The 27,515-nt window shown below is 31.2% G+C and overlaps 1 protein-coding gene across 7 annotated transcripts in view; it reads left to right on the top strand.

Moving 5' to 3' along the window:
* The window catches only part of LOC143251973 (LIM/homeobox protein Lhx3-like), a 115,137-nt gene extending 88,219 nt beyond the window's left edge, over positions 1–26,918 (top strand). For 4 of the 7 annotated variants that reach the window (XM_076503401.1, XM_076503403.1, XM_076503400.1 and 1 more), the window contains 2 exons: positions 16,604–16,983; positions 22,776–26,918. In XM_076503401.1, coding sequence (XP_076359516.1) covers positions 16,604–16,983; positions 22,776–23,251 — 856 coding nt within the window. In that variant the 3' untranslated portion in view covers positions 23,252–26,918. The remainder of the gene's footprint in view (positions 1–16,603; positions 16,984–22,775) is intronic. The other 3 variants (XM_076503398.1, XM_076503397.1, XM_076503399.1) reach the window with 1 other exon arrangement.
* Positions 26,919–27,515: the final 597 nt, after the last annotated feature.

The raw sequence follows: 27,515 nt of genomic DNA, 5'->3' as shown, positions 1-27,515 counted from the left end.
GAGAAAAGATCCTTTAGTTAATGTTCTAATTCCAATGAAAGTAAAGAAGGAGAAAAGATCCTTTAGTTAATGTTCTAATTCCAGAGAAAGTAAAGAAGGAGAAAAGATCCTTTAGTTAATGTTCTAATTCCAATGAAAGTAAAGAAGGAGAAAATATTCTTTAGTTAATGTTCCAATTCCAATGAAAGTAAAGAAGGAAAAAAGATCCTTTAGTTAACGTTCTAATTCCAATCAAAGTAAAGAAGGAGAAAAGATCCTTTAGTTAATGTTCTAATTCCAATGAAAGTAAAGAAAGAGAAAAGATCCTTTAGTTAATGTTTTAATTCCAATGAAAGTAAAGAAGGAGAAAAGATCCTTTAGTTAATGTTCTAATTCCAATGAAAGTAAAGAAGGAGAAAAGATCCTTTAGTCAATGTTCTAATTCCAATGAAAGTAAAGAAGGAGAAAAGATCCTTTAGTTAATGTTCCAATTACAATGAAAGTAAAGAAGGAGAAAAGATCCTTTAGTTAATGTTATAATTCCAATGAAAGTAAAGAAGGAGAAAAGATCCTTTAGTTAATGTTCTAATTCCAATGAAAGTAAAGAAGGAGAAAAAATCCTTTAGTTAATGTTCTAATTCCAATGAAAGCAAACAAGGAGAAAAGATCCTTTAGTTAATGTTCTAATTCCAATGAAAGTAAAGAAGGAGAAAAGATTCTTTAGTTAATGTTCTAATTCCAATGAAAGTAAAGAAGGAGAAAAAATCCTTTAGTTAATGTTCTAATTCCAATGAAAGCAAAGAAGGAGAAAAGATCTTTTAGTTAATGTTCTAATTCCAATGAAAGTAAAGAAGGAGAAAAGATCCTTTAGTCAATGTCTAATTCCAATGAAAGTAAAGAAGGAGAAAAGATCCTTTAGTTAATGTTCTAATTCCAATGAAAGCAAAGAAGGAGAACAGATCCTTTAGTTAATGTTCCAATTCCAATGAAAGTAAAGAAGGAGAAAAGATCCTTTAGTTAATGTTCTAATTCCAATGAAAGCAAAGAAGGAGAAAAGATCCTTTAGTTAATGTTCTAATTCCAATGAAAGCAAAGAAGGAGAAAAGATCCTTTAGTTAATGTTCTAATTCCAATCAAAGTAAAGAAGGAGAAAAGATCCTTTAGTTAATGTTCTAATTCCAGAGAAAGTAAAGAAGGAGAAAAGATCCTTTAGTTAATGTTCTAATTCAATGAAAGTAAAGAAGGAGAAAATATTCTTTAGTTAATGTTCCAATTCCAATGAAAGTAAAGAAGGAAAAAAGATCCTTTAGTTAACGTTCTAATTCCAATCAAAGTAAAGAAGGAGAAAAGATCCTTTAGTTAATGTTCTAATTCCAATGAAAGTAAAGAAAGAGAAAAGATCCTTTAGTTAATGTTTTAATTCCAATGAAAGTAAAGAAGGAGAAAAGATCCTTTAGTTAATGTTCTAATTCCAATGAAAGTAAAGAAGGAGAAAAGATCCTTTAGTCAATGTTCTAATTCCAATGAAAGTAAAGAAGGAGAAAAGATCCTTTAGTTAATGTTCCAATTACAATGAAAGTAAAGAAGGAGAAAAGATCCTTTAGTTAATGTTATAATTCCAATGAAAGTAAAGAAGGAGAAAAGATCCTTTAGTTAATGTTCTAATTCCAATGAAAGTAAAGAAGGAGAAAAAATCCTTTAGTTAATGTTCTAATTCCAATGAAAGCAAAGAAGGAGAAAAGATCCTTTAGTTAATGTTCTAATTCCAATGAAAGTAAAGAAGGAGAAAAGATTCTTTAGTTAATGTTCTAATTCCAATGAAAGTAAAGAAGGAGAAAAAATCCTTTAGTTAATGTTCTAATTCCAATGAAAGCAAAGAAGGAGAAAAGATCTTTTAGTTAATGTTCTAATTCCAATGAAAGTAAAGAAGGAGAAAAGATCCTTTAGTCAATGTCTAATTCCAATGAAAGTAAAGAAGGAGAAAAGATCCTTTAGTTAATGTTCTAATTCCAATGAAAGCAAAGAAGGAGAAAAGATCCTTTAGTTAATGTTCCAATTCCAATGAAAGTAAAGAAGGAGAAAAGATCCTTTAGTTAATGTTCTAATTCCAATGAAAGCAAAGAAGGAGAAAAGATCCTTTAGTTAATGTTCTAATTCCAATGAAAGCAAAGAAGGAGAAAAGATCCTTTAGTTAATGTTCTAATTCCAATCAAAGTAAAGAAGGAGAAAAGATCCTTTAGTTAATGTTCTAATTCCAGAGAAAGTAAAGAAGGAGAAAAGATCCTTTAGTTAATGTTCTAATTCCAATGAAAGTAAAGAAGGAGAAAATATTCTTTAGTTAATGTTCCAATTCCAATGAAAGTAAAGAAGGAAAAAAGATCCTTTAGTTAACGTTCTAATTCCAATCAAAGTAAAGAAGGAGAAAAGATCCTTTAGTTAATGTTCTAATTCCAATGAAAGTAAAGAAAGAGAAAAGATCCTTTAGTTAATGTTTTAATTCAAATGAAAGTAAAGAAGGAGAAAAGATCCTTTATTTAATGTTCTAATTCCAATGAAAGTAAAGAAGGAGAAAAGATCCTTTAGTCAATGTTCTAATTCCAATGAAAGTAAAGAAGGAGAAAAGATCCTTTAGTTAATGTTCCAATTCCAATGAAAGTAAAGAAGGAGAAAAGATCCTTTAGTTAATGTTATAATTCCAATGAAAGTAAAGAAAGAGAAAAGATCCTTTAGTTAATGTTCTAATTCCAATGAAGGTAAAGAAGGAGAAAAGATCCTTTAGTCAATGTTTTAATTCGATTGAAAGTAAAGAAGGAGAAAAGATTCTTTAGTTAATGTTCCAATTCCAATGAAAGTAAAGAAGGAGAAAAGATCCTTTAGTTAATGTTCTAATTCCAATGAAAGCAAAGAAGGAGAAAAGATCCTTTAGTTAATGTTCCAATTCAATGAAAGTAAAGAAGGAGAAAAGATCCTTTAGTTAATGTTTTAATTCCAATCAAAGTAAAGAAGGAGAGGAGAAAAGATCCTTTAGTTAATGTTCTAATTCCAATGAGAGTAAAGAAGAAGAAAAGATCCTTTAGTTAATGTTCTAATTCCAATGAAAGCAAAGAAGGAGAAAAGATCATTTAGTTAATGTTCTAATTCCAATGAAAGCAAAGAAGGAGAAAAGATCCTTTAGTTAATGTTCCAATTCCAATGAAAGTAAAGAAGGAGAAAAGATCCTTTAGTTAATGTTCTAATTCCAATCAAAGTAAAGAAGGAGAAAAGATCCTTTAGTTAATGTTCTAATTCCAGAGAAAGTAAAGAAGGAGAAAAGATCCTTTAGTTAATGTTCTAATTCCAATGAAAGTAAAGAAGGAGAAAATATTCTTTAGTTAATGTTCCAATTCCAATGAAAGTAAAGAAGGAAAAAGATCCTTTAGTTAACGTTCTAATTCCAATCAAAGTAAAGAAGGAGAAAAGATCCTTTAGTTAATGTTCTAATTCCAATGAAAGCAAAGAAGGAGAAAAGATCCTTTAGTTAATGTTCTAATTCCAATGAAAGTAAAGAAGGAGAAAAGATCCTTTAGTCAATGTCTAATTCCAATGAAAGTAAAGAAGGAGAAAAGATCCTTTATTTAATGTTCCAATTCCAATGAAAGTAAAGAAGGAGAAAAGATCCTTTAGTTAATGTTCTAATTCCAATGAAAGTAAAGAAGGAGAAAAGATCCTTTAGTTAATGTTCTAATTCCAATGAAAGTAAAGAAGGAGAAAAAATCCTTTAGTTAATGTTCTAATTCCAATGAAAGCAAAGAAGGAGAAAAGATCTTTTAGTTAATGTTCTAATTCCAATGAAAGTAAAGAAGGAGAAAAGATCCTTTAGTCAATGTCTAATTCCAATGAAAGTAAAGAAGGAGAAAAGATCCTTTAGTTAATGTTCTAATTCCAATGAAAGCAAAGAAGGAGAAAAGATCCTTTAGTTAATGTTCCAATTCCAATGAAAGTAAAGAAGGAGAAAAGATCCTTTAGTTAATGTTCTAATTCCAATGAAAGCAAAGAAGGAGAAAAGATCCTTTAGTTAATGTTCCAATTCAATGAAAGTAAAAAAAGGAGAAAAGATCCTTTAGTTAATGTTTTAATTCCAATGAAAGCAAAGAAGGAGAAAAGATCCTTTAGTTAATGTTCTAATTCCAATGAAAGTAAAGAAGGAGAAAAGATCCTTTAGTCAATGTCTAATTCCAATCAAAGTAAAGAAGGAGAAAAGATCCTTTAGTTAATGTTCCAATTCAATGAAAGTAAAGAAGGAGAAAACATCCTTTAGTTAATGTTCTAATTCCAATGAAAGTAAAGAAGGAGAAAAGATCCTTTAGTTAATGTTCTAATTCCAATGAAAGTAAAGAAGGAGAAAAAATCCTTTAGTTAATGTTCTAATTCCAATGAAAGCAAAGAAGGAGAAAAGATCTTTTAGTTAATGTTCTAATTCCAATGAAAGTAAAGAAGGAGAAAAGATCCTTTAGTCAATGTCTAATTCCAATGAAAGTAAAGAAGGAGAAAAGATCCTTTAGTTAATGTTCTAATTCCAATGAAAGCAAAGAAGGAGAAAAGATCCTTTAGTTAATGTTCCAATTCCAATGAAAGTAAAGAAGGAGAAAAGATCCTTTAGTTAATGTTCTAATTCCAATGAAAGTAAAGAAGGAGAAAAGATCCTTTAGTTAATGTTCTAATTCCAGAGAAAGTAAAGAAGGAGAAAAGATCCTTTAGTTAATGTTCTAATTCCAATGAAAGTAAAGAAGGAGAAAATATTCTTTAGTTAATGTTCCAATTCAATGAAAGTAAAGAAGGAAAAAAAGATCCTTTAGTTAACGTTCTAATTCCAATCAAAGTAAAGAAGGAGAAAAGATCCTTTAGTTAATGTTCTAATTCAATGAAAGTAAAGAAAGAGAAAAGATCCTTTAGTTAATGTTTTAATTCCAATGAAAGTAAAGAAGGAGAAAAGATCCTTTAGTTAATGTTCTAATTCCAATGAAAGTAAAGAAGGAGAAAAGATCCTTTAGTCAATGTTCTAATTCAATGAAAGTAAAGAAGGAGAAAAGATCCTTTAGTTAATGTTCCAATTACAATGAAAGTAAAGAAGGAGAAAAGATCCTTTAGTTAATGTTATAATTCCAATGAAAGTAAAGAAGGAGAAAAGATCCTTTAGTTAATGTTCTAATTCAATGAAAGTAAAGAAGGAGAAAAATCCTTTAGTTAATGTTCTAATTCCAATGAAAGCAAAGAAGGAGAAAAGATCCTTTAGTTAATGTTCTAATTCAATGAAAGTAAAGAAGGAGAAAAGATTCTTTAGTTAATGTTCTAATTCAATGAAAGTAAAGAAGGAGAAAAATCCTTTAGTTAATGTTCTAATTCCAATGAAAGCAAAGAAGGAGAAAAGATCTTTTAGTTAATGTTCTAATTCAATGAAAGTAAAGAAGGAGAAAAGATCCTTTAGTCAATGTCTAATTCCAATGAAAGTAAAGAAGGAGAAAAGATCCTTTAGTTAATGTTCTAATTCCAATGAAAGCAAAGAAGGAGAAAAGATCCTTTAGTTAATGTTCCAATTCCAATGAAAGTAAAGAAGGAGAAAAGATCCTTTAGTTAATGTTCTAATTCCAATGAAAGCAAAGAAGGAGAAAAGATCCTTTAGTTAATGTTCTAATTCCAATGAAAGCAAAGAAGGAGAAAAGATCCTTTAGTTAATGTTCTAATTCCAATCAAAGTAAAGAAGGAGAAAAGATCCTTTAGTTAATGTTCTAATTCCAGAGAAAGTAAAGAAGGAGAAAAGATCCTTTAGTTAATGTTCTAATTCCAATGAAAGTAAAGAAGGAGAAAATATTCTTTAGTTAATGTTCCAATTCCAATGAAAGTAAAGAAGGAAAAAAGATCCTTTAGTTAACGTTCTAATTCCAATCAAAGTAAAGAAGGAGAAAAGATCCTTTAGTTAATGTTCTAATTCCAATGAAAGTAAAGAAAGAGAAAAGATCCTTTAGTTAATGTTTTAATTCCAATGAAAGTAAAGAAGGAGAAAAGATCCTTTATTTAATGTTCTAATTCCAATGAAAGTAAAGAAGGAGAAAAGATCCTTTAGTCAATGTTCTAATTCCAATGAAAGTAAAGAAGGAGAAAAGATCCTTTAGTTAATGTTCCAATTCCAATGAAAGTAAAGAAGGAGAAAAGATCCTTTAGTTAATGTTATAATTCCAATGAAAGTAAAGAAGGAGAAAAGATCCTTTAGTTAATGTTCTAATTCAATGAAAGTAAAGAAGGAGAAAAATCCTTTAGTTAATGTTCTAATTCCAATGAAAGCAAAGAAGGAGAAAAGATCCTTAATTAATGTTCTAATTCCAATGAAAGTAAAGAAGGAGAAAAGATTCTTTAGTTAATGTTCTAATTCCAATGAAAGTAAAGAAGGAGAAAAATCCTTTAGTTAATGTTCTAATTCCAATGAAAGCAAAGAAGGAGAAAAGATCTTTTAGTTAATGTTCTAATTCCAATGAAAGTAAAGAAGGAGAAAAGATCCTTTAGTCAATGTCTAATTCCAATGAAAGTAAAGAAGGAGAAAAGATCCTTTAGTTAATGTTCTAATTCCAATGAAAGCAAAGAAGGAGAAATGATCCTTTAGTTAATGTTCCAATTCCAATGAAAGTAAAGAAGGAGAAAAGATCCTTTAGTTAATGTTCTAATTCCAATGAAAGCAAAGAAGGAGAAAAGATCCTTTAGTTAATGTTCTAATTCCAATGAAAGCAAAGAAGGAGAAAAGATCCTTTAGTTAATGTTCTAATTCCAATCAAAGTAAAGAAGGAGAAAAGATCCTTTAGTTAATGTTCTAATTCCAGAGAAAGTAAAGAAGGAGATAAGATCCTTTAGTTAATGTTCTAATTCCAATGAAAGTAAAGAAGGAGAAAATATTCTTTAGTTAATGTTCCAATTCCAATGAAAGGAAAGAAGGAAAAAAGATCCTTTAGTTAACGTTCTAATTCCAATCAAAGTAAAGAAGGAGAAAAGATCCTTTAGTTAATGTTCTAATTCCAATGAAAGTAAAGAAAGAGAAAAGATCCTTTAGTTAATGTTTTAATTCCAATGAAAGTAAAGAAGGAGAAAAGATCCTTTAGTTAATGTTCTAATTCCAATGAAAGTAAAGAAGGAGAAAAGATCCTTTAGTCAATGTTCTAATTCCAATGAAAGTAAAAAAGGAGAAAAGATCCTTTAGTTAATGTTCCAATTCCACTGAAAGTAAAGAAGGAGAAAAGATCCTTTAGTTAATGTTATAATTCCAATGAAAGTAAAGAAGGAGAAAAGATCCTTTAGTTAATGTTATAATTCCAATGAAAGTAAAGAAGGAGAAAAGATCCTTTAGTTAATGTTCTAATTCCAATGAAAGCAAAGAAGGAGAAAAAATCCTTTAGTTAATGTTCTAATTCCAATGAAAGTAAAGAAGGAGAAAAGATCCTTTAGTCAATGTTCTAATTCCAATGAAAGTAAAGAAGGAGAAAAGATCCTTTAGTTAATGTTCCAATTCCAATGAAAGTAAAGAAGGAGAAAAGATCCTTTAGTTAATGTTCTAATTCCAATGAAAGTAAAGAAGGAGAAAAGATCCTTTAGTTAATGTTCTAATTCCAATGAAAGTAAAGAAGGAGAAAAAATCCTTTAGTTAATGTTCTAATTCCAATGAAAGCAAAGAAGGAGAAAAGATCCTTTAGTTAATGTTCTAATTCCAATGAAAGTAAAGAAGGAGAAAAGATCCTTTAGTCAATGTTCTAATTCCAATGAAAGTAAAGAAGGAGAAAAGATCCTTTAGTTAATGTTCTAATTCCAATGAAAGTAAAGAAGGAGAAAAGATCCTTTAGTTAATGTTCCAATTCAATGAAAGTAAAGAAGGAGAAAAGATCCTTTAGTTAATGTTCTAATTCCAATGAAAGCAAAGAAGGAGAAAAGATCCTTTAGTTAATGTTCTAATTCCAATGAAAGTAAAAAGGAGAAAAGATCCTTTAGTTAATGTTCTAATTCCAATGAAAGCAAAGAAGGAGAAAAGATCCTTTAGTTAATGTTCTAATTCCAATGAAAGTAAAGAAGGAGAAAAGATCCTTTAGTTAATGTTCTAATTCCAATGAAAGTAAAGAAGGAGAAAAGATCCTTTAGTTAATGTTCCAATTCAATGAAAGTAAAGAAGGAGAAAAGATCCTTTAGTTAATGTTCTAATTCAATGAAAGTAAAGAAGGAGAAAAGATCCTTTAGTTAATGTTCTAATTCCAATGAAAGTAAAGAAGGAGAAAAGATCCTTTAGTTAATGTTCTAATTCCAATGAAAGTAAAGAAGGAGAAAAGATCCTTTAGTTAATGTTCTAATTCAATGAAAGTAAAGAAGGAGAAAAGATCCTTTAGTTAATGTTCTAATTCCAATGAAAGTAAAGAAGGAGAAAAGATCCTTTAGTTAATGTTCTAATTCCAATGAAAGTAAAGAAGGAGAAAAGATCCTTTAGTTAATGTTCTAATTCAATGAAAGTAAAGAAGGAGAAAAGATCCTTTAGTTAATGTTCTAATTCCAATGAAAGTAAAGAAGGAGAAAAGATCCTTTAGTTAATGTTCTAATTCAATGAAAGTAAAGAAGGAGAAAAGATCCTTTAGTTAATGTTCTAATTCCAATGAAAGTAAAGAAGGAGAAAAGATCCTTTAGTTAATGTTCTAATTCAATGAAAGTAAAGAAGGAGAAAAGATCCTTTAGTTAATGTTCTAATTCCAATGAAAGTAAAGAAGGAGAAAAGATCCTTTAGTTAATGTTCTAATTCCAATGAAAGTAAAGAAGGAGAAAAGATCCTTTAGTTAATGTTCTAATTCCAATGAAAGTAAAGAAGGAGAAAAGATCCTTTAGTTAATGTTCTAATTCAATGAAAGTAAAGAAGGAGAAAAGATCCTTTAGTTAATGTTCTAATTCAATGAAAGTAAAGAAGGAGAAAAGATCCTTTAGTTAATGTTCTAATTCCAATGAAAGTAAAGAAGGAGAAAAGATCCTTTAGTTAATGTTCTAATTCCAATGAAAGTAAAGAAGGAGAAAAGATCCTTTAGTTAATGTTCTAATTCCAATGAAAGTAAAGAAGGAGAAAAGATCCTTTAGTTAATGTTCTAATTCCAATGAAAGTAAAGAAGGAGAAAAGATCCTTTAGTTAATGTTCTAATTCAATGAAAGTAAAGAAAGAAGGAGAAAAGATCCTTTAGTTAATGTTCTAATTCCAATGAAAGTAAAGAAGGAGAAAAGATCCTTTAGTTAATGTTCTAATTCCAATGAAAGTAAAGAAGGAGAAAAGATCCTTTAGTTAATGTTCTAATTCCAATGAAAGTAAAGAAGGTTCTAATTCCAATGAAAGTAAAGAAGAAAAGATCCTTTAGTTAATGTTCTAATTCCAATGAAAGTAAAGAAGGAGAAAAGATCCTTTAGTTAATGTTCTAATTCAATGAAATAAAGAAGGAGAAAAGATCCTTTAAATGTTCTAAAAGAAGTAAAGAAGAGAAAGATCCTTTAGTTAATGTTCTAATTCCAATGAAAGTAAAGAAGGAGAAAAGATCCTTTAGTTAATGTTCTAATTCCAATGAAAGTAAAGAAGGAGAAAAGATCCTTTAGTTAATGTTCTAATTCCAATGAAAGTAAAGAAGGAGAAAAGATCCTTTAGTTAATGTTCTAATTCCAATGAAAGTAAAGAAGGAGAAAAGATCCTTTAGTTAATGTTCTAATTCCAATGAAAGTAAAGAAGGAGAAAAGATCCTTTAGTTAATGTTCTAATTCCAATGAAAGTAAAGAAGGAGAAAAGATCCTTTAGTTAATGTTCTAATTCCAATGAAAGTAAAGAAGGAGAAAAGATCCTTTAGTTAATGTTCTAATTCCAATGAAAGTAAAGAAGGAGAAAAGATCCTTTAGTTAATGTTCTAATTCCAATGAAAGTAAAGAAGGAGAAAAGATCCTTTAGTTAATGTTCAATGAAATTCCAATGAAAGTAAAGAAGGAGAAAAGATCCTTTAGTTAATGTTCTAATTCCAATGAAAGTAAAGAAGGAGAAAAGATCCTTTAGTTAATGTTCTAATTCCAATGAAAGTAAAGAAGGAGAAAAGATCCTTTAGTTAATGTTCTAATTCAATGAAAGTAAAGAAGGAGAAAAGATCCTTTAGTTAATGTTCTAATTCCAATGAAAGTAAAGAAGGAGAAAAGATCCTTTAGTTAATGTTCTAATTCCAATGAAAGATCCTTTAGTTAATGTTCTAATTCCAAGGAGAGAAAAGATCCTTTAGTTAATGTTCTAATTCCAATGAAAGTAAAGAAGGAGAAAAGATCCTTTAGTTAATGTTCTAATTCAATGAAAGTAAAGAAGGAGAAAAGATCCTTTAGTTAATGTTCTAATTCCAATGAAAGTAAAGAAGGAGAAAAGATCCTTTAGTTAATGTTCTAATTCCAATGAAAGTAAAGAAGGAGAAAAGATCCTTTAGTTAATGTTCTAATTCAATGAAAGTAAAGAAGGAGAAAAGATCCTTTAGTTAATGTTCTAATTCCAATGAAAGCAAAGAAGGAGAAAAGATCCTTTAGTTAATGTTCTAATTCAATGAAAGTAAAGAAGGAGAAAAGATCCTTTAGTTAATGTTCTAATTCCTTTAGTTAATCTAATTCCAATGAAAGTAAAGAAGGAGAAAAGATCCTTTAGTTAATGTTCTAATTCCAATGAAAGTAAAGAAGGAGAAAAGATCCTTTAGTTAATGTTCTAATTCCAATGAAAGTAAAGAAGGAGAAAAGATCCTTTAGTTAATGTTCTAATTCAATGAAAGTAAAGAAGGAGAAAAGATCCTTTAGTTAATGTTCCTTTAGTTAATGTTCTAATTCCAATGAAAGTAAAGAAGGAGAAAAGATCCTTTAGTTAATGTTCTAATTCCAATGAAAGTAAAGAAGGAGAAAAGATCCTTTAGTTAATGTTCTAATTCCAATGAAAGTAAAGAAGGAGAAAAGATCCTTTAGTTAATGTTCTAAATGAAAGTAAAGAAGGAGAAAAGATCCTTTAGTTAATGTTCTAATTCCAATGAAAGTAAAGAAGGAGAAAAGATCCTTTAGTTAATGTTCTAATTCAATGAAAGTAAAGAAGGAGAAAAGATCCTTTAGTTAATGTTCTAATTCCAATGAAAGTAAAGAAGGAGAAAAGATCCTTTAGTTAATGTTCTAATTCCAATGAAAGTAAAGAAGGAGAAAAGATCCTTTAGTTAATGTTCTAATTCCAATGAAAGTAAAGAAGGAGAAAAGATCCTTTAGTTAATGTTCTAATTCCAATGAAAGTAAAGAAGGAGAAAAGATCCTTTAGTTAATGTTCTAATTCCAATGAAAGTAAAGAAGGAGAAAAGATCCTTTAGTTAATGTTCTAATTCCAATGAAAGTAAAGAAGGAGAAAAGATCCTTTAGTTAATGTTCTAATTCAATGAAAGTAAAGAAGGAGAAAAGATCCTTTAGTTAATGTTCTAATTCCAATGAAAGTAAAGAAGGAGAAAAGATCCTTTAGTTAATGTTCTAATTCAATGAAAGTAAAGAAGGAGAAAAGATCCTTTAGTTAATGTTTTAATTCCAATGAAAGTAAAGAAGGAGAAAAGATCCTTTAGTTAATGTTCTAATTCAATGAAAGTAAAGAAGGAGAAAAGATCCTTTAGTTAATGTTCTAATTCCAATGAAAGTAAAGAAGGAGAAAAGATCCTTTAGTTAATGTTCTAATTCAATGAAAGTAAAGAAGGAGAAAAGATCCTTTAGTTAATGTTCTAATTCCAATCAAAGTAAAGAAGAAGGAGAAAAGATCCTTTAGTTAATGTTCTAATTCCAATGAAAGTAAAGAAGGAGAAAAGATCCTTTAGTTAATGTTCTAATTCCAATGAAAGTAAAGAAGGAGAAAAGATCCTTTAGTTAATGTTCTAATTCCAATGAAAGTAAAGAAGGAGAAAAGATCCTTTAGTTAATGTTCTAATTCAATGAAAGTAAAGAAGGAGAAAAGATCCTTTAGTTAATGTTCTAATTCCAATGAAAGTAAAGAAGGAGAAAAGATCCTTTAGTTAATGTTCTAATTCCAATGAAAGTAAAGAAGGAGAAAAGATCCTTTAGTTAATGTTCTAATTCCAATGAAAGTAAAGAAGGAGAAAAGATCCTTTAGTTAATGTTCTAATTCCAATGAAAGTAAAGAAGGAGAAAAGATCCTTTAGTTAATGTTCTAATTCAATGAAAGTAAAGAAGGAGAAAAGATCCTTTAGTTAATGTTCTAATTCAATGAAAGTAAAGAAGGAGAAAAGATCCTTTAGTTAATGTAATTCAATGAAAGTAAAGAAGGAGAAAAGATCCTTTAGTTAATGTTCTAATTCAATGAAAGTAAAGAAGGAGAAAAGATCCTTTAGTTAATGTTCTAATTCCAATGAAAGTAAAGAAGGAGAAAAGATCCTTTAGTTAATGTTCTAATTCCAATGAAAGTAAAGAAGGAGAAAAGATCCTTTAGTTAATGTTCTAATTCAATGAAAGTAAAGAAGGAGAAAAGATCCTTTAGTTAATGTTCTAATTCCAATGAAAGTAAAGAAGGAGAAAAAATCCTTTAGTTAATGTTCTAATTCCAATGAAAGCAAAGAAGGAGAAAAGATCCTTTAGTTAATGTTCTAATTCCAATGAAAGTAAAGAAGGAGAAAAGATCCTTTAGTTAATGTTCTAATTCCAATGAAAGTAAAGAAGGAGAAAAGATCCTTTAGTTAATGTTCTAATTCCAATGAAAGTAAAGAAGGAGAAAAGATCCTTTAGTTAATGTTCTAATTCCAATGAAAGTAAAGAAGGAGAAAAGATCCTTTAGTTAATGTTCTAATTCCAATGAAAGCAAAGAAGGAGAAAAGATCCTTTAGTTAATGTTCCAATTCCAATGAAAGTAAAGAAGGAGAAAAGATCCTTTAGTCAATGTCTAATTCCAATGAAAGTAAAGAAGGAGAAAAGATCCTTTAGTTAATGTTCCAATTCCAATGAAAGTAAAGAAGGAGAAAAGATCCTCTAGTTAATGTTCTAATTCCAATGAAGGTAAAGAAGGAGAAAAGATCCTTTAGTTAATGTTCTAATTCCAATGAAAGTAAAGAAGGAGAAAAGATCCTTTAGTTAATGTTCTTATCTTAGTCAAATTGTGGAAGAACAGAACCTTCAGTTAATATTTTAACCCAAGTCAAGTTGGAGAAGAAGAAAATTGTCCGTTAGTTAATATTCTAATCTCAAATCTGATAAAGCCAAGCATCTCTAACAGAGGTTTGTTCATCTCTTATAGGTTCATTAATATTATTGAACATTTAACAGCTTACTCAAGTTCCATCGTGAACCTTCTTTTAATGATTTTTCAAACAAGGTGTGTTTTTTTCTCCCTTATCTTGACGTTAAGGATGTTTATACAATCATTTTCTATTGTGAAGTTCATGTCTTTATGTTTCCTGTTAATATGTTTTAAAAACGTACACTGATTCTTCTTTTCCTATAAAGCCACATTAGATATTATCAAAATATTTCTGCCTTAAAAGTGGTGAAAATAAATCTGTTTTATTGGTCTTTGTCTTTCTGCTGATAAAAAATAGTGTTAATAACACTAGATGTAACGGGCTTCCCATCCTTAGACCTGTTTGTGTAGAGAAGTTGTTGTTGTTTTTCAAACATAGAACAGTAATTAATTAATTCCTAATTTCCATAATTACTTCATACTGTCTACTTTTATTTTGATACTTTTGTTTTTACCTTTGTATATTTTTAGTGTTATTGCGATGGCTTCTTTTACCATTACTTGAATGTACATTAACCATATATCGAACTATCCCCGGTATTTGAATGTACGTTAATCATATATCGAACTATCCCCAGTATTTGAATGTACGTTAATAATATATCGAACTTTCATCAATATTTGAATGTACGTTAATCGTATATTGAAGTTTCTCAGGTATTTGAGCGTGTAACTATATGTCGAAGTTTCACCGATATTTGAATATACATTAAATGTATATCGAAGCTACATACACTACTATTAGGGTTTTCTTTTCTTTTTTAATTTGTTTGTTATTTTGTAAGAGTAGAACGTGACAGGTTTTCGTTTTTTTTTGTGTATAGTTTTACAGTTCAGGCTAACCGTTTACATAACTCATAACTGAATCTTTCATGCTTTGATAGAACTTGTCTCAATGGGGTATTCTTGGACTGGACTTATTGAAAGTAGACAAAGAAAAACACTGAAGAAATTTGTGTTTTTTTATTTCAAACGTGTTTAGTTTCCTTTCCCATGTTTCATCAGGGTTTAGTTTTAGTTTTGCAAATTTTGTACCGTTTTTAATCACCTCTTTGAGTTTTGCTTTGCATTCTGTTTTTGACAGTGTCACAACATGAAGGGCCCGGCATAGCCAAGCGTGTTAAGGCATTCCACTCGTAATCCGAGGGTCGCATGTTCGAATTCCCGTCGCACCAAACATGCTCGCCCTCCCAGCCGTGGGGGCGTTATAATGTGACGATCATTCACACTCTTCGTTGGTAAAAGAGTAGCCCAAGAGTTGGCGGTGGGTGGTGATGACTAGCTGCCTTCCCTCTAGTCTTACTCTGCTAAATTAAGTACGGCTACCACAGATAGCCCTCGAGTTGCTTTGCGCAAAATTCAAAAACAAACAAACACAACATCAAGATGAAATACAAGCTATCCTTTTAAAAAATGGCACTCCGAAATTGTTTTACCACCTAAATTCACTTTTTAACCTATCTCTATCCTCAGGATACATCCCAGTTTCTTGGAAGCTTGCAAATATATTAATGTTCCATAAGGAAGGAAAGCCAGCAAATAAACCTAATAGCTACCGACCAATCAGCCTGACCAGCTGTGTAGGCAAAATTCTTGAAAGAATAATCAGTAATAAACTCTCCACATTCTTGGAGATAACATCAAAATTACCAAAAGAACAAAATGGATTCAGGAAATTTAGACAAACAAGAGACCATCTGATCAGATTAACCGAAACCATAATAAATAGCTTCAATAAAAAAGAATGTACTGTCGCTTGCTTCCTTGATATCGAGAAAGCATTCGACACTGTATGGTACGATGGTCTAAGGTTCCGAATGAATGAAATGGAACTACCGTGAGGAATTATTCGCTGGTTATCTAACTTTTTGGAAAACAGAAAGTGTAGAGTAAATGTTGAAGGAACATTTTCTGAATACTTTACTCCTGATGCTGGTGTCCCTCAGGGAGGGATGGTTAGCCCTATACTCTTCATTATGCATGTAAACAACATGCCACTAAAGGATCTGAATCATGGATTCTCTTCACAGTTCGCAGATGATGTGGCAGTCTGGAAAAGTGCCGCAACACCCACGATAGCAGCCACTAACATACAACCGCAACTAAATAGAATAAGTGAATACTGTCAAAAATATAGAATAAAAATAAACACAGCAAAAACACAACTCGTAGTCTTTACGAAATTGACAAAACACATAAAACAACAGTCAGAATTATATATGAATGGCACACTACTCCAGACTGCCCCATTCTGCTGATAGAATAAAATAATCACTATATATGAGCCACAATACATGGACATTGCCCTGAAAAGGATCAAAATAATATTCAGTTCTACAATTATAAGTACCAATCGGGCAAGAATATAAGTACGGGGAGGAGGAAGAGGTCATAGAGAACCTGACCCTCCAGGGTGTGAACTTTTCTTACCCAAACACCGACAGAGATTCGATTCGAATGCATTTGTTATTATTACTTCTTGTTTATTTGTTATTATGGACAAAGCTACAGAAACGGCGTCTCAAAAATCGGTTTTTAGCAGTAAAAGTTCGCAGACGTGCCACTAGGGGACATATTACTTCTCACATGTCATTGTAGATCCTTAATTAAAACCTTTTTCTCTTTATTACTTATATTTTGTTACATTTTGTGTTTTTTTTATCAGATATTCTGATTTCTTCTGGAATTCCTTTGGAAACTCATTTCTTGTTTCAATTTTCAGTTTATTAGAAAAATTGTTCATTATTTTAGATCTGTTGATTTATAGAAATCCTGTTTAGTGTCTTCCATTATGCTGTTTACGTTTTTAATAGTTGTTGTTATTCTGTATTTTTATTATTTTCTCACTCGTTTATGATTATTAATGTTGTAGTTACTTCTTCGAAATCACTTATATTCGTTAAAACGACGTTTTTTTTGGCTTTACATCAGTTTTTTCGTTTTTGCTCAGAACCAGTACAAATCAGCAAAAACTATATGATTGAATTTCAGTTTCATAAATTAAAACATAATTATTAAAACCTGTAAATAAAATTAAAACCACTTTAAGCCTAACAGTGTCATCATGCAGTTAAAACGCTCGTTGTGTCAACAACATTTGAAATCATTAGTACTTAAATGCCTTCCCTCTGGTCAGTACCGAAAAATTATGGCTGGCAAAATGTAGTCTTAATAACTTTGTCATAAATATCAAGTAAATTACATATATAAAGGTCAATAATTAAGTTCCTAAAACAGGTAAGTGTGTAATTTTGCTTTTGCTGAGGTCAAAGCTATATGTGTTGCTAACGATGACCTTCTGGCCGACTGTTGTAGAACAGATGGTACCAGCAAGAGACCTAGGACCACCATTACGGCAAAACAGCTGGAGACTTTGAAGACTGCATACAACAACAGTCCAAAACCTGCGCGTCATGTCCGAGAACAACTCAGCCAGGACACAGGACTTGACATGAGAGTAGTCCAGGTGTGGTTCCAGAACCGAAGAGCTAAAGAAAAACGACTCAAGAAGGATGCTGGGAAGAGTCGTTGGGGAGAGTACTTTCGTAATGCTAGTGGAAGCCTAAAACAGAGTGTTTCTTCAGTTTCAACCCCTACATCTGCGTCTCCTGGTTCTCCTGAAAACAGAGACCGACATCGATTGGACAGGGGAAAAGATAATAAACCCGATCTGGATAGTGATTCACTATACAGAGGTAAGGCTTTAGTGCTTTCAAAATCAAGAATTACCCGTAACGTGAAATAATATTTATTCATTGTTTGTTATCCACATAGCGTTCATCTAAGTAAACAGAGTTAAAATCATGTTACAGATAAAACTAGTGTTTACTGTACGGTGTGATTTCCAAAATTTTCGCCCACATCTAATACATTATAAACAAAACAAAATCGTTATTGATTTTTACCTTTTACATTATTAATGTGTAGTTTGTATGACAGACGTAACAAGCTACTGATGAAGTTTACCCCGATGTGAAGCATATAAAAAGGTCTGAGGTCTAAGGAAACATTAAAATTGTAAATCAGATATTCAACAACCACATTTAGATGGTGAAACTCGAAATTAATTTATATTTATTACACGTTGGTTTTTCTGAGGTAATATACATAATATTAAGGTATTTTTGAACGAGTAGATTAACTTTCAAAAATCCAATCTTAACGTTTGTTGGAAAATATACACCTTATATAAACGACTAATAAACGCAATGACGCTTAAATACTCAAATTAATGTGCTAGTTCATGCAAGTATCTATTTTTGATAAAATAAAATGTTTTTCCAAAGGCATGACCATCGGATAAACGTGTGACAGTAAAGAAATGCAATCACATGTTAGCGTAGTTTGCTTATAATGTTCTTTATTAGCTACCATTAACCTTTTGAACATGTATGCAATATTGTATTAATTTACCCAGTTTACGTTGTCAAGGATAACTGATCAATTATAGTAAATAATATCAGTGGACTCTTAAAAAATAGCGACTTTTACAAGCTAGAGATAAAAAGTGGTTATTTGTGTTTTACACTTAAGTGTATTAAACTGTTACTACTAATTACAGAGTTTATCCAGGGCTCATACCATCTACACATACTTTAAACAAAAAACATCGTACAAGTTCGATACATTATAACAGATTATTTGTGGTGTAGGTCCAGAGAATTTCCCTCACATGCTTACTATCTTTGTTTCACTAAGTTTGTTCTGTTCAATTTAGCTATAAACAATGCTAATTTCTACTCTTTCTATGAATTCATATCAAATGTTGTTATAGTATTTTGAAGTCATGCTTGAGGAAACGTTATTCATAATTTTATTATTAACGACATAACTCATATAACTTGTGTGATGCTCTTACTAGCTAGTTTTTATTTCCTAAAACATTATTTTAACAGGCACTTGGCCTACTTCCAGTTTGTATTATAAAATTACTACATCAATGAAGTTGAGGGAATGCTGTTATTACACGATATAATGTTTTCAATATAGATTTATGAATAAGTCTCAGAAGATTGTTCTGTATTATACTAAATTATTTCAGTCGGTCTAACAAGGCCTTTTTTACAGTATGAAGTTTTTTTTTATATTTACAAGGCATTTTAACTGTTCAAAACTTTATACTGAAGGCCTAAAAACTTTGTTAGTGACTTGATAAAAGAGATTATATTCTATGTTCAAGTCTTACTGATTAGTACCAGTTACAATACACTATATTCTATGGTATGTCGAACTGTTTAGTACCAGATAGAAGAGACTGTATCTTATGTCAAACCTTACTGTTTCGTAACAGCTAAGAGGATTTTATATTTTTAAGCTATAGTACTTAGTATCAGAATGGAGAGATTATAGTTTACGTTAACTCTTATTATTTAGTACCAGATAGGAGAGACTGTATTCTATATCGAACTTTACTGTCTAGTACCAGGTAAACGTTATTTGAATTTCTGGTAATAACACCTGAACCAGCTATCACTGAAGATAATTTAATATTGTTTAACGTGTACTAGGGATTTCAAGTTATATTACAACTTTTGCTGGATCTTTTAGAATTGTAACTTTAGTTATACGTTACGATTTTAAGTATGTACTTCTTTGTTCTGCAACTGGATAATTACATTACGAACTTTAAAGTACCTTGTATGCTTCGTGTTTGTTTTTGTCTGACGCAGAATAGTGTACAAATGTAATGGTTTGTACTTCAGGTTGCCTTAGGTAATCTTATACACATTATTTTTTATTAACTACGTCAATAAGAAACTTCACAAGATTTTATTTAAAGAGGAACTTATTCATATCATAACAACAACATTCCAGAACACAGAACTGAATTATCTAAGGAGTTCAACATTATCACTCAATTCATATGTATGATCCATTTTGCAACTTCACCACTATCAAAATGTATTTCGGAATGATAATAATGAATCTTGTTAGATCCGACTCCAACGTAAATGATGCAAACGTACAACATAGGAATTTGATTCTTACTCGACCAGATACACTCCATTAAAATGTATATACCATTTGTTTCCATCGTATGTCAAGGAACTTCTGAATAGGCAAACTTTTGTAAGTGCTTCCGCAACTTCAGAAAAGTGAACAATAATTTATCTTACTTTTATATTAGCAACTGGAGTTCGCTTATAGCAAAACCTTTGGCTGAACTATAATATAAAATAAATAAAGAATGGTAAATTACAAGTGTTTTTTTCACTTTTTGTTTTACAGAAGAAATATCTGCGCTGGCGTTTCGCTTATTGAATTGAGCAAAGAGATGAAAGGGCTTTTGTAAAATATTCTGTAAACTCAGCTAAACAACGATTTCGAAGAAACTTAATGCCTCCATCGAGAAATTAGTGTTCTAATGTCGTTCTTCTTTCCCGATTCTATAGCTTATAAGCAGACAGAATCGTCAATAAGGTAGTTAAACCTGTCTGGTAGAAAGTTCGGAAGTATCAGCTAACAGTACTGTAAATGGCTGAGTTTCGAGTTTTTGTTTTCCACTTATGTAAAAGATCACCGGGAACTTAACCTTGGGCATCAATAAACAGTACTGGGTATGGCTACGTTTTGAATTTTTATTTGTTGAAATTATACGAATTTCTTCTTGTTGGAAAACTCAGAGATATCGGTTATAAAAGTATGATTGATTCAGTTTCCAGTTGTTACTATTCCTATAAATGATTTTTAGGAATTTAATTCGTATTAATATGCTTAACAGCAGCAGCCATTGTGTTCTCAATGTTGCTTGTTCATTGGTAACTTGCATTGTGAATTGCAGAGTTTAAAGTGCTTTATATTGTCCATGAGTCAGAGTTAGACCTCAAAAAGAACTTTGAATGATTCACTCATGTGACAAGCTATCGAGTGTGTGGAAGCTGGTCAGTTACAGCAGGCTGTTGTAAAATAATTACAAATGGATCAAAATGTCGCTAAATAGGTTATGAAACCTCTTTATGATATATGATATATTTGTTACTATACCTGAACAAGAAAGGATAGCCAGAAAACGACCGCATTATATTGATATAAAGTTGCTTCAATAATGAATTAAACAGATTGAGCTATCAGTGGACGCTACGCTATGTCAGTACACAAATGATGAAGAATATACTTTACATGGCTGGTTTGTGTGTCAAGTATCCAGTGAGGTGCATTTTGCACAGCAAAGTTCAGAACAGCTCCCTATGCAGTGGTGTTTAATGAGTTAAAACACGTGGAGTAATATTTTTTTATAAATGAGTCATACTTCAACCTGCAGCCACATAACACGTGCATGTTCATTTGGAGGTAATCTGTAACCAGATACAGTGCTGATAATGTGATGTATATCACTTTGCTGGAAGTGAAAAAGAATAAATATCAGTAAATACACAAACCTGTACTTTCTCTTTAACTGTATATCATACACGCTATAATAGTTACACTCTACAACTCTGGGTATTATTGGTACCCACAACCTACAATTCTTTGCGTTGTCATATAGTTGTGCAACTGTCCATGGCTTAAGCTTGACAGATAATAACGCCCACACTCATTGTTCTAAACTGTTTTACACATTTCTTGGTAAAGAGGGTAATTGACCGGATGGAGGAGATTAACACACTCACCGGAAGTCAGTTACACTAAAAATGTATGAGAAACTCTTGAAAGACGTGTCATTCCTGCAGAACGATATGACATAAAATATGACGTATCAAATATTACCTGAAACAGCTGTTTTAAGGGAGTAATTAAATATATTCAAAATTATCCCCATTTTATGCATGTATTTATGAACAATTTGTTTGCTTGTTTTTGAATTTCGCGCAAAGCTTCACGAGGGCTATCTGCGCTAGCTGTCCCTAATTTTACAGTGTAAAACTAGAGGGAAGGCAGCTAGTCATCACCATCCACCACCAACTCTTGGGCCATTCTTTTAACAACGAGTAATGGGATTAAATGTCACATTATAACGCCCCCACAGCTGAAAGGGCAAGCATGTTTGGTGCAACCAGGATTCGAACCCGCGACCCTCAGGTTACAAGTCGAACGCCTCAACCCACCTGGCCCTTTATGAACAAGCATTTGCATTTTACATTACGTTACATACTGTCAGATGTATAATATACATACAAATTAACCTAAGGGAATTACTTATACCAAATAGCCTGGCATGGCCAGGTGGGCTAAAACGTTCGACTCATAACCTGAGGGTCGCGGGTTCGAATCCACGTCGCACCAAACATGCTCGCCCTTTTAGTCGTGGGGGCATCATAATGTGTCGGTCAATCCCACTATTCGTCAGTAAAAGAGTAGCCCAAGAGTCGGTGGTGATGACTCGTTTCCTTCCTTCTAGTCTTACACTGCTAAATTAGGGACGGCTGGTACAAATAGCCGTCGCGTACCTTTGAGCGAAATTCAACAAACAAACTTATAACAATATTTTGACTTGTGCAGTGTAAATAATAATGACAACATAAGCTCTTAATTTAAGACATTTATAAAGACAATACGTATTCTTACTAATAAACTGAAGAACATTTTTTTAAATTTCATTTTAAACCAAAAGCCACTTTTTTACAAAAAATAACAACCACAAGATTTCAAGCAAAATATATTTTAAGTATCGTAGTTGTAAAGGAATCTTCGTAATGGAGATTTCTTTAGTTTTTTTTTAAGTTTCTTTGTTTGTTGGTTTCTTAAATAGTTAAATTGGTATGTTGAAAGACATAAAAAATAAATCTGTTAATAACAAAGAGTTATAGCGATTTACTTTGAATTTCCTTTGTGAAAATAGAAGAGAAATCTTAAATAATGGAGAAATATTTCAATAAACTCAGGATAGCAAACAATGACACAAGCATTTTAATTTTAAATCTCTTTGATTGTTTGTTTTTTGAATTTCGCACAAAACTACTCGAGAGCTATTTGTGCTTGACGTCCCTAATTTAGCAGTGTAAGACTAGAGGGAAGGCAGCTAGTCATCACCACCCCCTGCCAACTCTTGGGCTACTCTTTTACCAACAAATAGTGGGATTGACCGTAACATTGTAACACACCCACGGCTGAAAGGGCAAGCATGTTTGGTTCGACGGGGATGCGAACCCGCGACCCTCAGATTACGAGTCGCACGCCTTGACACGCTTGGCCATGCCGTGCCCAATCTTTTTTATATATATTTTTTATACACTCCATGCAAAGTTGAAATACAAAACATCAATACAATTAAATTGCAGAATGAAATTGGCTTGCTGGGTGCAATAATTTTAATCCGTTGTACTGGGATCTATATTAAAGCTTTAGTGACAAAATTTGAGACGCTAAAACTAGTGATTCTAAAAAGAAATAGTACATGGTTTTAATGATTTCTACTTTTTTATATTTTCATAAATTATGTTTGAAAATATATTTTTTCTTTTTATATTTTCATAAATTTATGTTTGAAAATATATTTTTAATTTTTTACATTTTCATAAGTTTATGATTAAAAATATATTATTTTCAGATGAACTGGAACTACGACCTACAGAATCATTTGGAACTCCACTTGGTGGTGCATTGCTTGTGGATCAGGAACGTTCTCTTGGTCCGTCTCCTCCTCAAGGTCCAAATGGACTTATATATCCTGGAAGTAATCTTTTCCACAGTCCTGGCACACCTCCCTATATCTCGGGTAATCACAGTCCTAATACACCCATCCCTCTTCCCTTTCCTCACCCAGGACCTTTCAGCTATGGAGGAGAAGGACTTGGAATGTCATATGGTCCAGGAATACATCACGCCGTCCACGGTCAAAATGGACACCTCCCACCGATATTAACTCCTTCTAGAATGGTGGGCTCATCTGGTCCCTTGCCACCCCCTTCTGAAATGAATGGAGGTAATAATCATAGTTACCAAGAGTTTCCACCTAGTCCAGCATCCTGGTTGGATGATATGGAAGGAGGGGGGTCGGGCATTCCCTCCTCCCAGAAGTATTAATGTTCTAAAACTTTTCTGCCCAGATATTAAGAGGATACTGGACTAACTACGATTTTACTACATTTTTGAAGAGTTTTCAGTGACTAGGACCTAGGTACATGTATGTTTTGAAAAATAAGCGACATAATTTTTACCTCAAAACTCAACATTTTTCACAGCTAGAACAAGAATCAGTGATTTCAGTCAAGGTCGTTTGAAGTACATTTCTGAATAACAGTTGAAAAGAATGAAAAAAATTTTGTCTGTCAATCTGTGATTTTCTCGTATAATACAGACCAAACATAGCCCTTGTGGTTTTCAAGAAAATGTCTATATAACATTTGGTCAACTTTAAATGCAATGACCAGTCTGTGCTACCAATGTTTAACGTATTATGAGGAATTGGTGTAGCCTAAAAGTCTTACATGTAAGCTTGGCTCGCTATGAACTACTTCCGTGATTAAACATTACTGACATCCATATTCTAGTTGTATTTCCTGTTCTGAATTATAAATAGGAGAGTATCGGTGGTAAAACTAACTCATTGGCGATGCATGCGAATGTTAGGCATAACTCTGAAATCCATGTGTGGAATGATTCTACTCGCTTGACAGTTTGTGGGCCAAAAGAATACGACTCCTAGTCACATATTATAGCGTGCTATAATCTTTACTTGTTTTCAAGCTGTAAAACGTCGGTGACTATGTGATTATTTTGTCCCAAATCTCTGGGTGTATAAGCTGGTTGTTCAAGTGCTCATAAAACAGTCACTAGTCACTTTTGACAGGAATTTCAATACGTTCCTTTGTGAACAACTGGTGCCACCCAATCGACGTTACTATTATTGATGTTTTCGTATTTTGTTATTAATGTTTTATTTTTAAGTGACCTATTCAAAAAATCACAAATTTAAACAAATGTATAATTAACAAATGACAAATGCCTATCAATGCTCATTTACACTTTACTATCTTACTTTTGTGACAAACAATATAAGGATTTTACACATTCCAACAGCATGTTTACTGTCTTGTTCTTGTCACAAACAATATAAACATTTTAGACGTTTCCAGTTGCTTGCTTTATAACTCTATTAAAGAAGAATTGATTATGTAGGCAATCAACTATGTAAATAATTAGTAAAGCTCTTAATTTATAATACAGGGTTTTTCATTACTTTTAAAGTATATTGTTGTTTTTTCATATATTTGTTAAAATAAAAATAATTTGTTGAAGAAATAATTATTTTAGACCAGTCGTATGAGCCTGATTTGGACAAAACTTCACAAATTTTATATTTATTTATTTAATTATTATATTTACTTTTGTTCGTTACAACAATACGTAGTTGTAAAATATTGTTAATGCTTTGTTTTCTCAGGTCTGCAAATGAATGATGTAATGTGGTATAAATTAGATATATATTTAGATATATATAATCGCAGTCCCCAACTTGACAAAAAAAAAATGTATCGTCACCCAGTCGGTTTGTGGTTAGAAGAATGCATTCAGTTACGGGAATTATTTCTCTATTCATATTTGTTGTTCCATGATATTTATATCCCAATCTCAGAATTCCCTATTACAGGGAATATATCTTTAACTAGTTATGTTATTATTTGAAAATTATCACAAACTCGATGCGATTATTTTATCTCTTCTAGTAAACATAACATGCTATAATGCATGTTTATTTTATCATTTAATTAGATTTTATTTTACTTTTTAGACTAATTACAAATAAAAGACGAAATCTGTATAAACTAAAAGCTAATATCATCCGTATAAACTAAAACTTAATATTATCTGTATAAACAAAAAGCTAATATCATCTGTATAAACTAAAACTTAATAATATCTGTATAAACTAATTCTTAATATTTCTAATATTTTACACAAAATTACGCCTTTTAACGCCATGTGTTTTGTAAAAGTTTTTCAAGTAAAATAGAATGATGATAAAAAGTGTGGGGATTCAGGGTTTGGCAAAAAAACCAACAACACACAACATAATATAACACTTCAGTTTTCATTTGCTCACGTGTACAACACACAACATAATATAACACTTCAGTTTTTATTTGCTCACGTGTATTAAGAAATAAAATTTATATTCCAACAATCCATAGTTTAAAATCCTTGTAAAATAGCTATGAGGGACATAAGTTTCAAATTTAAAACAGATGTTCAACGTTTTTCAAATGTTGGTTACATCACTGGAAACAGCAGGATATGGGAAGACAAAAGCACAATATACAGGGTGGATTAAAATCTCGATTACTTTTGTTCTAATCTACTAGCATTCGGTATTTAGGCATATTGGGGGTCACTTCTTTCTTGATATGATCTTATAATATAAAAGATGAAAACAAGATCATCTAAAAATATTAATTGAAATATCAGTCATAGGTAAAATGTGTCGATAAAAGGTTGTTGATCACAACGACATTACTTTAGAGACGTTGCTATCTAAGTTCTGTTACAACCAGTATTTGCCTAAACACTCGATGTCATCAGATTTTCTATATTTCATGTCCACTTTATAACAATAGGAGATATTAAGACTTTTGACTCACTCGGCATACGTACAAAAGGTTATAATTATATGGTAATAGGTTATTTATAATATTCTACTGCCTTTTTGTTTGTTTTTTATAAATATATTTGGATAAACAATGTAAAGAGCCTTATATGTTTTACTTGTAATCAACCCAACCAAAAACTTGTGAACATGCGATTATAGTGACTCAGTTTTCTTCAGATTGATTTTATATTTTAAAACTATATTGTTAAAGCAAAGTTAAGACCTATCATTTAGAAATAGTAACTCCACAGTGACTCAGTGGTACGTCTGAAGGCTTATAACGCTAAAAAATTGGGTTTCGATGTACGAGGTTGGCACAGCACAGATAGCTCATTGTGTAAATATGTGCTTAACAAGAAACACACATCATCATTAGTAAATTATCCCTAACTTTAGTTCGAGAACTTTATAGCAGTGTTAAAATAATCATACTAGGGAACTGTGTTGGGTTATTACAGCCCTTTCTTTGAGCATGTTTTTCGTATGAAAAACATCAAAGGCGTACTTGTGGTACAATGTATGTCATACAGAAAAATAAGTCAAATTAATTCGATATTCGTGAAAGAACGTTTTACATTTTCACTTGAAAAACATATGATATTACTTTGAGTCACTTTTCTTAAAATTATTTGTGTTACAAGTCTCTTTCTTAAAGACAATGTACTTCAGAATTTTGGTTTTGTTTTTGCAAGCTATGAATTTCTGTATTCATATTTATAAGTAAGGATCGTTATTCATTCTAATTTTATGTACTAGCAGATAAGGTTTTTTTAACTTTAAAACGCTCTGTGTGACTTCTGTTTATTTTTACATTTTAACACATGCTGCTCAGCGTTTGTACAATTGACGTGTTCCTAGATACTTACATTAAGGTGTTATAAGTTCGAAAACACAGTATATTTTCAGTAGTCTGATAACTAGCAGCCATGAATCATTCATACGGTCATCTGTATAGTCGTTTTAATGGATGAGTTTTGTTGGTAAAAACATCCACTGCGTTGTGTTTGTAAATATGTATGATGTAATAATTATTACAACTGGTGAACTCTATGGTGTATGCGTGTGTGTGTGTATTGTTCAGATTCGCACAATAAAGTAGTTTCTCTGGTGTGTGATTTTCTCTTGCTTCTGAATACATTTATTGAAATACCAATAACATTTTAAGGCAGTTATTGAAGATGTAGTGCAAATAAACCATGAATTGACAGAAACTTCTGCGTAAAAAACAAACAAACAACATTAAGCAAGAACGAAGTACAACTCTCGAAAAGCAACGTCTTACTTACAAAAATAAAATAATGCACGCTGCTCCATTAGATGGACTCCCTCGCTATTAACGATATTTTCAGTTTGCTTCGAATTTCACTAAAAGCTTCACGATGGCTATCTGCTCTAGATGTCCCTAATTTAGTAGTGAAAGACTAGAGAGAAGGTAGCTAGTTAGTCATCACCACCCACTGTCAACTCTTGGGCTACTCTTTTACCAACGAATAGTGGGATTGACCTTCACAGTTGAAATGGTGAGCATCTTTTGTTGAAGTAGTCGAGCCCGTGATCCTCAGATTGAAGGTCGAGCGCCCCAATCACCTAGCTATGCTGCGCCCGATAATATCTCACGTGATTCTGCCAGCTGAAGAGATTAAGGAAGCAAAATAATATCTATAATAATAGTACAATAATAAGTTAAAATTAATGAAATTT

The sequence above is a fragment of the Tachypleus tridentatus genome, chromosome 6 (assembly GCF_004210375.1).
Source record: "Tachypleus tridentatus isolate NWPU-2018 chromosome 6, ASM421037v1, whole genome shotgun sequence".
Lineage (NCBI taxonomy): Eukaryota > Metazoa > Arthropoda > Merostomata > Xiphosura > Limulidae > Tachypleus > Tachypleus tridentatus.
This window is presented reverse-complemented; position numbering and strand designations above follow the sequence as displayed.